The 14,798-nt window shown below is 47.1% G+C and overlaps 1 protein-coding gene across 3 annotated transcripts in view; it reads right to left on the bottom strand.

Moving 5' to 3' along the window:
- PTPN1 (protein tyrosine phosphatase non-receptor type 1) overlaps positions 1-14,798 on the bottom strand; it is a 70,375-nt gene that overhangs the window by 14,345 nt on the left and 41,232 nt on the right. For 2 of the 3 annotated variants that reach the window (XM_030309403.1, XM_030309404.1), the window contains exons 2-4: positions 10,203-10,293; positions 6,620-6,720; positions 1,925-2,023 (exon numbers count right to left, since the gene is read on the bottom strand). In XM_030309403.1, the coding sequence (XP_030165263.1) occupies positions 1,925-2,023; positions 6,620-6,720; positions 10,203-10,293 (291 nt within the window). The remainder of the gene's footprint in view (positions 1-1,924; positions 2,024-6,619; positions 6,721-10,202; positions 10,294-14,798) is intronic. The other variant, XM_030309406.1, reaches the window with a different exon arrangement.

The following is a 14,798-nucleotide window of genomic DNA, read 5'->3' on the forward strand; positions in this document are numbered from 1 at the left end:
CTACCCTTCAGGGCGCCTGGGTGGCTCAGTCGGTTAAGCGTCCGACTCTTGGTTTTGGCTCAGGTCGTGACCTCGCGGTTTGGGAGCTGGAGCCCTTCATCGGGCTCCGCGCTGTGTGGAGCCTGCTTGGGATTCTTTCTTTCCCTCTCTCTCCGTCCCTCCTCCGCTCACACTCGTGCTCCCTCCCTCTCTCAAAAAACAAACAAACTCAAAAAAATTTATAAAAAAGAAAATTCCCAACCCTCAATACCATCCAGAACAGTGCTTCGCAACTGGGGGCGATTTTGCACAGATTTGGACAATGTCTGGAGACCTTCTGATTGCCACCAGTGGGGCGGGCAGGCCAGCGGCATCTCGTGGGTGGAGGCCAGGGCCGCTGCCCAGCAGCCTCCCGTGTCCTCCCGTGTCAGCGGTGCTGATGTTTAGAGACCCTGGACGCTACCGAGTGCTGAACGTGTGGCCAGGCCACCACGTTTCACGTTCCCTTGTGGAGAGTGTATACTGTGGGAACCTAACATTTGTCTCTTTATTCTAAATTGCTGACAAGAGTGGTGACGGGTGGGAGGTGGCTCCACATTTGTAACTTCACATTTTACTAATCAAGCCACTGAAGCAGAAAACATGAAAAACCACTTTCACTGAAAACAATTTTCTAAGAAGCAGGATTTCATTCTTTGAACGCTCAGGTAAGCTCTCCATCTGTTGTTATCGAGCAAATAAATACTTTAAGATTAAGAAAAGGGCGCAGAGGCAAAAAGCCTGATTTTCAACATGTGCTGTCGTGCCGTGGGCTGTAACTAAGAATGGTTCTTGGGGGGGGCAGGGGTGGGGCTCCGTGGGGGGTGCTTCCTTTTGTCTCACTGCTCAAGTCCCTTTCGATGTTACTTCTCTGCACTCGTATTTTTACCCTCTAGGGCCACGAGTGTGCTTTCTTTGGAGGGTCGGCTTCTCTGGAGCCTTCTGCTCTCCTGGCAAGCCGGGACCCGAGGCGGCCAGGACAGCTGTGAGCGCAGTGGCCCGGGTGAGCCCCAGAGCACAGGGCCGGCTCCTGGCAAAGCCTGGGCACACGCCGTTCTCTGCTCCTGGCCACTCATTCCCACTGGTGTCCGCATTCCTCCGCTCGCTTTCTCCCAGGGCCTCCACTGCCGAGGCTGGAGAGCTCCCGGCTGGGAGAGGAGGGAAGGAGCCAGGTAGCAGGGGTGTGGCGTCTATTCGCTACATTGACGCCACTGTGCCCCGCACACAACATCACCTCGCATGGGAGATGGGCCTCTAACGGGCAACCCACACGATGAGATGGGCGGGAGAGCATGAGCCGTGGCTGACTCGAGGGAAGCCACTGGAGATACCTGCAAGAGGGCTGGGGTGGGACAGTGACTCAGACTGGTCCAGAGAACTGAAACAACAGACGTGTGTTCTGGCTGGAGTCCGGGGACGGATGTGGGAAACCGGGGTCCCGGTTAACTGGTCCTGTAGCCACAATGGGCACATCCCAGGAGGCAGTGGGAGCCCCACAAGGGTTTTCAGCTGGGAAAAGGGGTGGTGACACTTGGTCTCGGTGTAGGATACGCTGAGGAGAACAAGTCGAAAGGCCAGGGCGGTGACTCAAGGGACAGATGCACGCAGGCTAGGGTGTTCCTGAACAAATATGAACACACTGTGGAGAGAGACTGACTGATGAGTGAGGGATAGGTCAAGGGCAATTGGGACCTTTTCCCCTCTTTTTAATTCATTTACTTTTCTGACTCGTTTACAATAAACATGTATGCGTATATCACTTCTTTAAATTTTTCTACTAAAAAGGACACTACATAAAAGAAATACAAAAGCAATTTCAAGAAATCGACTCAGACAAAAATGACAACTTCACGGACCGGTGCGCTTACGGATGGTAACGTAAAGAGCAGATAAATCCGTCACTTACCGAGCCTTTCTCCATCACTCTGTTGAGCATGACCACGCCCCTGCTTTTCTGCTCCCACACCATCTCCCAAAAGTGACCACACGTGTTAGGCAAAGGGCCCTGCAAATACACAATCCACAAAGTGTGTGTGACGTTACAGTGACTCACTCCACCGAGAGCTCACCACTGGTGGTCGGCCGACGACAGTGCCCTTAGGCACAAGGGCAGCTGAGGCTGGGACAGGTGCCACCCTCCCTGCCTAGTGGTGGTGAAAGGTTGTATCTGCCTCTCAGGGCTGGTTCAGGGCTGACCAGCACAGGACAGAAAATGCGGATTCTGCTTTCCGGTTTGAGCTGGCTAGCAGAGGGGCTCCACTGAGGCCCCTCTTGACGGTGAGTGGAATATGGCCACAAAGCTAGTGGGTGCTGGGAAGAGGCAGTATGGGGAAGTGATCATCGGTGACACTTCTGGTGGCTTCAGTTCAGCTCCAATCACTGATCATCCGCGTGACCTGGGATGAGTCACTTCACATCTCTATGCCTCAGTTTCTCCACCCAGCTCACTCAACCAATCATAGTCCTTATTCACAGGGCTGTGAAGGGAATATTAACTATATCCATTCATGTAAAGGTTTTACCGTAGCACCTGGAACATGGTACACATCCAGTGGAATGTTAGCTATTATTACTATTACTAACGATGAGGGGCGCCTGGGTGGCTCAGTCAGTTGGGACTCTCTCTCCCTCCCTCTCTGACCCTCCCCCACTCGTGTTGTCTCTTTTCTCTTTTTTTTCCTTTTTAATGTTTATTTATTTTCGAGAGACAGAGAGACAGAGCACGAGTCGGGGAGGGGCAGAGAGAGAGGGAGACACAATCTGAAGCAGGCTCCGGGCTCTAAGCTGTCAGCACAGAGCCCGATGAAGGGCTCGAATTCATGAACCAGGAGATCATGACCTGAGCTGAAGTCAGACACTAAACTGACTGAGCCACCCAGGTGCCCTTGTCTCTCTTTCAAAATAAATAAGCTTAAAAAAAATAAACAATGATGAACCTGGAGCACCTGGGTGGCTCAGTCGGTTAAGCACCCAACTCTTGATTTCGGCTCAGTTCATGATCTCACGGTTTGTGGGATCGAACTCCACGTCAGGCTCTGCACTGACAGCATGGAGCCTGCTGGGGATTCTCTATCTCCTTCTCTCTCTGCCCCTCCCCTGCTCACACATGCATGCTCTCTCTCAAAATAAATAAATAAGCTTAAAAAAAAAAAAAATGATGCCTGACTATGGACCACCTTCATCCTTGGACCAAAGAACATAAAAGATGTAGTCACAAATGATCAGTTAGGTAGCCCAAGGGGTCCAGTGTGGGCACCAGGACATGGCGGGGTATGGGCCAACTGGCAACAGGCATAGGGGTTTACTGGATACAAGAGTATGGACGCCTCCAGTTTGTCTCAACTGTTAGTACTGCCTGGAAGGGATATCACCTCTCACCTCCGTGACAGAACGCATCACCTCCTCCGGCCAGCACCACTTCTAGAATGGTTTCCAGTCTCACTTATTTTCATCCAAATTCTCCTGATTTTTTGCCTCCTTTCCCTTCAAGTCTCACCACACCTTTGTTGACCACATGAGCCCTCAGTGCTCACTCACTTTCCTGAACTCCTCTTCCTCCTGCTGCCTAAACCGGACACATCTGCGCTCCAGCCAGAGCCTCAGGCAACAGCCCCAGGCCTCCCGGCTGGCCAACTAGGTCTCTCATCCTGCAAGTTGGGCATGAGGGCCAGGCCTCACAGGGGCGGCTCCCACCAGGTCCCAGCCTGCCACCTTCCCCACCTCCCATCACCCTAGTTTAGGATGGGTCTCAGGGACTGAAAAATCATGTAAGTGGGGCACCTGGGCGGCTTGGTCTGTTGAGCGTCCGACTTCGGCTCAGGTCATGATCTCACGGCTCCTGAGTTTGAGCCCCACGTCGGACTCCGTGCTGACGGCTCAGGGCCTGGGGCCTGCTTCAGGTTCTGTCTCTGTCTCTCTCTGCCCTCCCCTGCTCATGCTCTGTCTCTCTCCCTCTCTCTCGCAAATATAAATAAACGTTAAAAATTTTTTTTTAAATCATATAAAATCTGAAAGGAGACACAGCAACTCAGCCAACACTTCACTGTGAAGGTAACAGAGGCACCTTTGCCATCATTCTCTATAGTTCCACATCACTGGCTTAAAAAAAAAAAAGACTATAGACTTGTATTATTTGCATCATGAACACTGAAAATAAAAAATGGGCAGGGTTTTCTTGGTTTTGTAGTTTGGAAAATGTTTCACTCCTACTGTCTAGAGGTATAACTTTGGGGCCAGGTTACTTCAGTCCCTTTTATAAATCCCAGGGCAAAGGGTGACGTGCAGGCAGCTAGATATGTCCATGGTACCACCTGACAAAACAGAGAGACCTTCAGATGTGCCAAGTAATTGCTAGGGCACGGGGGTGGGGAAGGCAGTGGTGTAGAAGTTTCCATGGTGATATCCTGGTGCTCCATTTGACTTTATACCCCTATCTATCTTTGCTTTGGACTGCCTAACCCCACACCAAAGTTGCACGGCTGAAATCAGGAAGTAAAAAACTTGACTTCTTCTAAAAAGAGAAGTTACCAAGAAGCTGCTTTTCCCTCAACCTCTTCCCGCCAGCTTGCCACCACCAGGATCTCCTTCCTTATCACTCTACCCCAACCACCCCAGGGGTGCTGGGAAGACTTTGACCTGAGGCCTTGTAAAGGCCCGCCCCCTGTGCATACACCAAGAACTTCCTGAATGGGTCCCAGGACTGAACACAGCATGGCTGGTGTTCTGTACACTGGGAGGCACTCGGGCTGACTGTCCTCATGGACAGAGAGGAGGGGAACAGGACAAGACAGGGCAGTAAAGCAGGGCCACGGAAGATTTGCCCTGACCCAGCTCCCTGCCCTAAAGCAGCCTCTGTTCATATGCTTTCTGGCTTCACCGTTATTTTAACCTCTAAATGTTAAACAGAAGTACGATGTTCAAAATCACCCTATACGCCAAAGCCATATAAAAGAACGATAAACTGGGACTCCTGGGTGGCTCAGTCGGTTAAGCGTCCTACTTCGGCTTAGGTTATGATCTCGCAGTTCGTGGGTTTGAGCCCCGTGTCAGGCTCTGTGCTGACAGCTCGGAGCCTGGAGCCTGCTTCTGATTCTGTGTGTGTGTCTCTCTCTCTGCCCCTCCCCTGCTCACACTCTGTCTCTCACTCTCAAAAATAAACAAGCACTGAAAAAAATTTTAATAAAATTTTTTTAATATTTATTTATTCTTGACAAAGAGAGACAGAGCATGAGCGGGGGAGGGGCAGAGACAGAGGGAGACACAGAACCCGAAGCAGGCTCCAGGCTCTGAGCTGTCAGCACAGAGCCCAACGTGGGGCTTGAACCCACAGACTGCGAGATCATGACCTGAGCCGAAGTCGGAATGCTCAACCGACTGAGCCACCCAGGTGCCCCCCAAAATTTTTTTTAAAGAATGATAAACTGATATAGGACAAGAAAGCAAAAATTATGATTAAAAAACACAGAGAGAGGGGCGCCTGGGTGGCTCAGTTGGTTGAGCGTCCAACTTCGGCTCAAGGTCATGATCTCGGCAGTTCATGAGTTCGAGCCCCGCATGGGGCTCTGTGCTGACAGCTCAGAGCCTGGAGCCTGCTTTGGATTCTGTATCTCCTTCTCTCTGCCCCTTCCCTACTCATGCTCTCTGTCTCTCAAAAATGAATAAACTTTAAAAAAAAAAATAAACACTCCAGTAGTTTCCCCTTGCTGTTTGATTAAGACAGTGAGTAACATAGGGGCACCTGGATGGCTCAGTCAGTTGAGCATCCAACTTTGGCCCAGGTCCTGGTCTCACAGTTGGTGGGTTCGAGCCCTGTGTCGGGCTCTGTGCTGACAGCTCAGAGCCTAGAGCCTGCTTCAGATTCTGTGTCTCCCTCTCTCTCTGCCCCTCCCCTGCTCATGCTCTGTCTCTAAAAAAAAAAAAAATGAATAAACATTAAAAAAAAAATTAAAAAAAAAAGAGAGAGAAACACAGAGTGTTTAGAGCAACTTACAGGTAACAGACTAAGACTTGAGAAAATTAAGTAAAAAGAAATTTCTTTATCGTCTTTCCTAGATACCCGTGGTCTTGGGGTCATATGCCAGTAAGTGTTTCACAAGAAGATCAAGTGTTAGATCATTTTTATGATTTGTTCCCATAAAAATGTCAAAAGCCAATGGGAATTTTGAACGGTTTTGCACGCTTATCCACATAATCTAAGGATGCTTTTTTTTCCGGGCCAAAGAATGAGGACCATGCTGAGAAATTCTGAGTAGCTACCTGGGCAGAGATTACTGGTCTACTGCTAACCCTCTTCAATTATGGAAGCGACACAGGTACGGGCGCTTCTCTTGCCACAGACCACAGGCAGTTCAGGCATTTCATGCTGTTTTCTAGAAGCCCAGCAAGTGGCATACTTCCCAGAAAAGACGCGGGCGACAACCAACCTGAATCTCTGAAGGAAGATTCTTTTCCTTCCTCGTTGCTGTTTTGGATTGCGTAAAACCTGACCTTTGAAAGGATGCGGTGGATCTTATTTGAGGTATAAATGACAGTACTCTAAAGTTCTTAGGCTGATATCAAGTAAGGCCAAGAGCCATTAAAAAAATGTGGACAATCCATTCACCTGCGTGAGAATGTAACTCCTTTGGGCTTCGTCCATCTTTATCAAACTGGCATTGATGTAGTCATTATCTTCTTGATGTAGTTTAATCCGACTGTGGTCAACTGAAAGGCAAACCAGAACTCAAAGGTTAGTCCTGGAGGACCAAAGTGTCTACACAGGCAGTGCACCCCATGGGGAAAGTGAAAAAGGTGAGTTGGTGGCATTAAGGGCGTTCACACTGGCTGAGGCCATGGTGTTTTAATTGAGATCAGTCATCACTACGGGGACAACTTAGTATTTTGAGAAAGGTTTCTGGAAATGTTTCAAAGCTAATGCTAAATAGTAACAGACAAACTACATTAAAACATGGGTTATGTCCTAACTGGGCAACCTGTTCTAAGGTCAGATCTTCCTTATCACTGCGCCACAAATCAGGAGATTATGGGGAGAGGGTGTCAAGGGATCTGTTCTCAGATGCCTAATATATATTTTTATTAGGTAATCAAATATAGCGGCTTCAATCTTTAAGAGAAAAAAATCCACCCAAAATTTCACCTAGCCCCTACAGCTCTAGTTGGTACAATGAGCTACAGTTGGTAGGATTTATGATCGTTATCTCCACCTACCCTGTGTCTAATGGATTGAAGATGAAAATGACCTAAATATATAGTGGTGTGAAAAGTGTTATCTTTAATTCCTTCATATAAGGTTTTTTGTTTTTGTTTCTTTTAAGTTTCAAGTGTAACATATACTTAAGTGATTCTAAATATTTCAAATTCAGAAACCGTCATGACCAAAGACATTTAAAAGAGAGTTTTTCACTGGAAAAACTAAACCCTGAATCCAAAACTCTGAAGGTACATTAAATGTAATTGTCAGAATAGGTTTTTTTCTCATTTAATTTTTCTTTTCTGCGGGGGGGGGGGGGGGAGAAGGCAAAGAGGGGGAGAGGGAGGGGGGAGAGAGAGAGAGAGAGAGAGAGAGAGAGAGAGAGAGGGAGAGAATGAATCCCAAGCAGGCTCCATGCACAGCACGGAGCCTGACACAGGGCCTGATCCTACAACCCCAGGATCACGACCGAGCCAAAACCAAGAGTCCAATGTGCAACTGACTGAGCCCCCCAGGCGCCCCCCAGGATGGTTTTTAAAAAGAAATTCTCATTTGGAAATTCTGCCCCAGGTTACTGAAAACATGTGGCCACTTTTTCCCCCTTTTACCATGACTTTGTCCCAAAAGCAGTGCTTCCCTGAGGCCACTTTCCTTATCCTGCCAGTGCAACTAACAAGAGCAGGTGGGCATTTTTATTTCTGGTTTGACACAAGGGATGATGAACTCAGGTGACCGCTCATGAATACTATCTTTTCTTCCCTAGCCCAATGGGAAAGGACAAGTTAACAGGGACACATGGTTTGGGGCTTTTTGTTGTAAAAGATTTCAAAGAAGGGGTGCCTGGCAGCGGGGGGGGGCAGTCGGTTAAGGGTTCAACTTCGGCTCAGGTCGTGACCTCACGGTGTGGGAGTTTCATCAGGATTTCTGCTGTCAGCACAGATCCTCTGTCTCCCTCTCTCTCTGCCCCTCCCTTGCTCATGTACTCTCTCTCTCTCTCAAGATTAAATAAACATTAAAAAATTTTTTAAAGGATTTCTAAGAAATGTTTTGAAAACTTAGCCACCACTTGGAAGAATGTTTCTCATCAGAGAGGAGTAATACAACTTGGGATAGTTCGGTAGTATTTAAGTCATGGAGATAAAAGATTCCCCGAAAGGCTATGAGACCATACAACTCCTTGGTGGGTTAGAAGACTGGGCTCCCACAGCACCAGGTGACCCTGGAAAAACAACTCCTCTGAGAGCTGCTGGGGCTTTCCCAAAGCTGCCAAACGGAAGACAGACGACAAGGTCACTTTCTACCTTGACTCATTCTCCCCCGATCCCCCATGGCCCTAAAAAGCCAATTATCTGTCCTGCTGGTTAGTGGAGGTGGGGGAAAAAAGAAAAATTGGGAGGGACACCGGGGTAAAAAAGCTGCGAGTTGTTTCCCGGGAAGAATATTTCAAATGCTGTGTTTTCTCTGTGGAAAACTGGCTCAGGAATCCATTTAGAGGAGTCCTGAGGAGAAAGCAGAAGAGGGGCATTAAGACGACATTACTCCCTACCGCAGAGCAAAGCTGGCGAGGGGCGGGGCGGGGGGGTAGGTGTCCTCGCTCCGCGTGAAGGATGCCGACAGGACTGTTCTGTGAAACGCGGCGCAGCCGGCCAGGACCTCACAGCACCGTCACCGGAGGAGAGCGTTGTTTCTTTAATAAACCCCACTAGGTGCCACGGCCGCGACATGCTTAGCCAAGAGCGTCGGGTGCTGGAGCGCAGTCACGTGCCACCTGACGCCCTCCACTGCAGACGCCCCTGGCGTGCACCTTCTGCTCACCCGTTAACAACCGCCTCGACTGCAGCCAGCCTTTATGAGTGAGACACGGAGCTAAGCGGCTCATGCTATTCTAGTTCACCTTCACTGAGTCCTGAGATCCGCGCGGCTCCTGCTTTACTGAAGACCAGAGAAGGGAACCATTCGCCCGAAGCCACACGGCTTGTAGGCGGCAGGCTGAGACGCACCCCCGGGCAGGGAACCAGGGCAGCGCTCACAGGCGGACCGCCTGGTGCCAGCCTAGGCGCACCTCCGCTCCCCTCCCCGGAACCTGCTGCTGTACAATTGGGGGGCGGGGTGGGGGAGGGCTGCCAACTCCCCTGGAAAGCACTGAGCGGCGGCACCCACTGCCACGGGGCAGGCGTGACTTCGCAGGCATGCGGGAAGTGCCAGTGTGAGGGATGACGGCCGGAGTCGTCCGTGTCCCTGGCAGACGGAAGGGACCGCCACGGGGGACGGTGGCAGCTACAACCCTCCCTGACGGACAGGGTCTAAAAACCCTGGAGGGGAGTCAAAAGGTTCTGTGGGGCCTAGAGGAAATGGCAAAGGTCGTGCTCTTTACTCAGCTCCGGTTTTTCTCGCTTTACCCAAATTCTAACATGGTTCGTTCTTTCCTTTTGAGAGAGCAGCAGATTCAGAGCCGGTCACTCCGAAGGCGGAGGTTGTCAGAGGCCGGCAGGCACAATGAGAGCTAATGGCAAGAAAGGGCTAGAAGACCGGTGCTGGCGGTAGGGGTGGGACTTGAGGAGCAGAGCTGTCTTCAGTGGAGGGGGACCGCCGCTCCGGCTCCTTAATGCCTGGGCGGGGCATCGTCACAGTTCAATATGACGCTCACTCGGGGTCTAATAACGCTGTTGCTGAGTCATCCAGAAAAGGTTATATTGTGCCTACTCTACTCTGCTTCAGCTGGTAGGAAAAGGATTCATCATAAAAATAGTCAAAGCTAAAAACAGTGCTTTGAACTCAGCTGCATTTTCCAGAAACTGAAATCTTACTCCTTCTACAATCGTGGAAAAAATGAACCATTACTATAAGTCTCCAATGCCTTTATAATAGGAAACAATCAAGTCATAAACCTCTACTGCTGTCAATCTGTTGCCAAACCCTGGGGCTCAAGGGGTCCTGACTGAGAAGCCGACGCAGTGGAAGCAGTGAGAGTGGTAATGGCGATGTGAATACTTACAGGGACTGACATCTCTGTACCTGTTTCGGTTTTTGTTCTTAGGAAGCTTGGCCACTCTACATGGGAAATCACTGGCTTCGTGTCGGATATCCTACAAAGAAAAAAAAAGGAAAAGAAAAAGATAAAGAGTTCTCTTTTGAACTCTCTGGCACCAGGAATCCATCCAGACATTTGACCGAGCACGGGCTATGTGCCAGGCACTGAGAAGACCCAGTAGAGAAACACACATCAAAGAGAGCTGGGCAGTGTGGGAAATGCAAGGTGATAATTCAGAGGCACGTACAAGGTCATGAGAGGAAAACAGAAGAGGAACAACCACATGGCCACAGTGGGAGGAAGGCGTGGGGCCGGGAGCTGGAAAGACGCGGAAGACAGCAGGGAGATGCAAAGGAGTGGGGCGGTGAGGGGAGCGGGTGCATTTCGCTCGGGAACATCGAGCCCAGCGAAGGCTGGAGTGCACATCTTCTGCAAGGAACAGTGAGTGGGCTGGCGGGAGCAACGACAGACGGCTGGAGCACGTGGGTGGGTAGGCCAGATCGCGGAGAGCCTTGAACGTCATGCCTGGGAGTTCCATCTGTAACCTTGCGTAAAGCTACAAGTATCGAGGGCAGATAAAATGCACCTTTATGCCAACAACTATTCGACTGCTTTCCCAGGAGACAGACAAATCCCATTATACCAAACGGGTCAGAAAGAGAAAGTGTCTTGATTAACAGCAAGCGTCTGGAGTAACAGAAGACCCAAAGTATGCCTCCTGCTGATCACACACATCTAATTTTGCTTTCCTGAAACACCACTATACTCCCATTTAGAAATCTTTTCTTCTTAACTTGTATTTTATGATTATTAAAAGATAAGCTCATACAACAATGTAAACGTACTTACTGCCACTAAACCGTATACCTAAGAATGGTTACAATGGTAAATTTTGTTAGTATATTTCACTACAATTAAAAAAAAAAAAAGACAAACTCACAAGGGAGAACAAGAGAAGACAGCAACAACAGAATTTTGGAAGCTGGGAATCTTATTAGTAGCTGGCAGGTCTGAGAAAGCTCGATCACAAGCCAGCAATGGGGAAAAGCAGAGAACCACCCTGATTTCCAGCACAGACTCCTGCAGAGGCTCAGAAGTGCCGCCTCTGGATGGAAGGATGGGATTCGCCACAGGGCTCAGGGCTGGGGCCGTCTGGGAAGAAAGGGATCTCCACCATCCCCGCCGCACCCCTTCCGTGCTGCTGGGTGACTGCCACCACGCACCACAGAACCCTGGAGAATCATTTCTTGGAGGATGTAAATCAGGAGGCAGAGTGCTTTCTAGGTGATGTGAGCAGACAAGAGGAAGGACCAGAAGATACTATCACCAGGGCACATAACCAACAACCAATCAACAGCCCCGCTAGAGGGCTCGCGCCTGGGTCAGGGATGATGAGCCCCTTCCACCCGTCAGAGCTCTGAATCTGCCCTGTGAGCCCCGACTCTTCATCACGCACAGACAACCACTGATTCTAAGATTTAAGAGGAAAGCCTCTAATATCAAAGAGATTTACAAGAAAAATGACAGGGAAAAAAGCCCCTTGGAAGAAATAAACTGCAGAGAAAACAAACTTTAAAAAAGAGATGAATATATTCAGTAAGATAAGAAAAGATATTGTATCCATGAATTAAGAACAAGATGTTAGGTAAAGGTAGAAGAAAATCCTCCCAGAAAGTAAAGCACCACCTATCCCCCAAAAACCCCCGATAGAAAACTAGGCAAAACAAAATACAAAGAAAAAAAAAACAAAACGAATAGTTCAAGGAAATCTTCAGACCTATCAAGTGTTCATCATAATGAGAACAGATCTATACTAGGCACATTAATACGTGATTCCAGAATCTCTCAAAGAAAATGTCCTGTAAGTCCCTGAAAAGAAAAAATAATGCACTTTCAAAGGATAAGGTCATCAGAATGACTTCAGACTTCGCCAGAACACTGAAAGCGAGACAGCAATGGAGCAATGCCTTTAGAATCTGAAGCAAAATGATCTCCAACCTAGAATTCTATATCCAGCCCAACTGTCATCAAGTGAGAAGGTGTAATAAAAACATTGCACAGAGGCAAGATGTCAAACACCTTACCACCCATGCTTCTGGTCCTCAGCAATCCACTGAGCATCAGGTCTTCCATGTGAGGGAAGAAATAAACCAAGAAAGAGAAAAATAGAAGATGTAGTAAAGAAAAAACAAAAAACAACCAAAAACCTGACACAAGAGCAAAGGCAAAGGAAATTTCCAAAGAAACTGTGGAGGGAGGTGTTCGCAGGATGACGAGCATATACCAGACCTTGGAGCAAGGGGGCCAGACTGGAGCAGTGTGACTCGAGAGACTGAATGGGTCAATGACATGCCTTTGTCCACTGTACCCACCATGACTGAATGAAACCACCAGAGAAAAATAAGGAGAAGACCTGAAATCCAGGAAATAGGGAATCCAATCAAGAAAAGCAGAAGGAGTTCCTAAGATGACAGCTGTGTGTGTCAGGCCCAGAGACCAAACAATCCAAGAGAATGGAGGTGTCTGTCCAGTACAAAAGCCTCTAAGACAAAAACTAAAACCAAGAAATCAGCTGAAATTGCTCTGTCCACTACAGCAGCCACTTCCTGCATGTGGCTCCTGAGAGCATGTAAGCAGTAGCAGTCTGAAGTGCATGCACATCAGATTTTGATGACAGTATTCAAAAAGGAAACTAAAGTATCGTAAATATTTTCAGTGGTGTTCGTTAAAACAACATTTTGGACATCCTGGGCTAAATGAACTACTATTAATCTCATCTTCTTTTTACCTTTTTGCCACTAGAAAGGGTGAAATTATACATGTGGGGTGCATTCCTACTGGCCAGTGCTGACTGACCTGGTGGAAAACTGTCCAAGAGGCTACAAGAGGTATGGGAAGAATCAACAGGCAGAAAGAACGCCATGCAAATCAAAGTACATACGGCAATTATTAACTACGGGAAAACTTTAAAGAGGAAACTACAGGACGATGCTACCTGTGACTATGTGTGTAGGCAAATAATGGAAATGAATATCGTTTTAACCAAAAGGTGTAAGATACTGGGAAAATGGGGAAGGGGAAGCAAAGGGGAGGAAAAAACAGAAAGGATGGCTGTTCAAGAAAATGAAATCCTCTCTGCCTGTGTAAAGGTCTAAATGAATGAATCAGAAAATAAACATTTTCCTTGGAAATAGGGAGACATAGACAAATGAGACTAGCAGAGTTGAAAATGGTTTCGAGCAAAGAGACTGCGGTAATGGGCTGAGGTGTGGACAAAAAAGCAACGGCTTTTATCACAGACCTATTATGGTCCCCTTTCACTTCTCAGGTCACGTGCAGATCAACTTGGATTAAAAAAAAAAAAATCCCCCATTCTGCTATTCTACTTATTTAAAGAACTGCAAAATGGCGGGGAGGTGTTTTTGACTCACACTACAAATGAACTAATAATTTGAAAAGGCATGTTTACAGATTATAAACCTATCCGAGATTAAGCAAAATAACCCAGCAGAACACACTCATCACATCATTTGTGGATGAAATTAAGCTTGCAGGGAAACGCTATACAACACAGACAAATAACTCAAAGAAATAAAAATCTCAGTCTCAAATTTGTTGTTCTCTTTAATTGGAAGCACTTAGCAGCAGATACGAATTCGGCCTTGGGCGGGGTGTGTGTGTGTGTGTGTGTGTGTGTGTGTGTGTGTGAAAAAATTTGGTCAATCCAGCTGGTGCGACTGAATAAAGACAGAAGAAATAACTGATACAGTTACACCACTGAACCAACCAATATTCACTCTGAGGAAATAAGGGCCAAGATATGAGTAACCGTGGGCAACTGATTTTATTCAGCCAAAGGATTATATTAATATATACTGTTTTGCTGCCTGAGAGAGGAAGAGGAAGTAGAATTTGGACTGGTCATTTGGTCAAGATGTTGAGAAAATAAGAGGTATTCATACAATACTTTTTTAAAACTTGATTTTAAAATGAAGGTAAACTCATAAGAGTGAAATGCACAGATCTTAAGTGCAGTAAAGTTTTTCTAAACAACTTTAACCTACAAATAAGAAAATATACCCATTTAAGTGTTTCTCTACATTACAGTACCATATGGGAAATACATGCATGTTCTGAATACAAGCCATTTATGTTTCATTTAGTAAAATAAAATGCCAGGATTACAGTCTTAAACTTGAGGAGTGATAAAGTACCTTTAAAGTTAAAGGCAACTAATAACAGCAGTTTGGAAGTAAAATGGACTGCACCAAAAACCTTCACAGAATTAAAGCAAAATAAGATCTCTGTAATGTAAAACGGTAGTGAAGGTAAGCTAACTTTCCAACAGCTGTAGAAAGAGCAGAACACTGACTAATGACTAAGTTTAAGGAGACTTCCATCGCTAGCGTAAAATATCCTTACATCATTTACTATGCTGACCGAGATTAAATAATCTTAACAAGTGTGTAAAATTTCCACAGAGAAAATAAAATAAAATAAAATAAAATAAAATAAAATAAAATAAAATAAAATAAAATAAAATAAAATAAAATAAAATAA

The sequence above is a fragment of the Lynx canadensis genome, chromosome A3 (genome assembly GCF_007474595.2).
Source record: "Lynx canadensis isolate LIC74 chromosome A3, mLynCan4.pri.v2, whole genome shotgun sequence".
Taxonomy (NCBI): Eukaryota; Metazoa; Chordata; class Mammalia; order Carnivora; family Felidae; genus Lynx; species Lynx canadensis.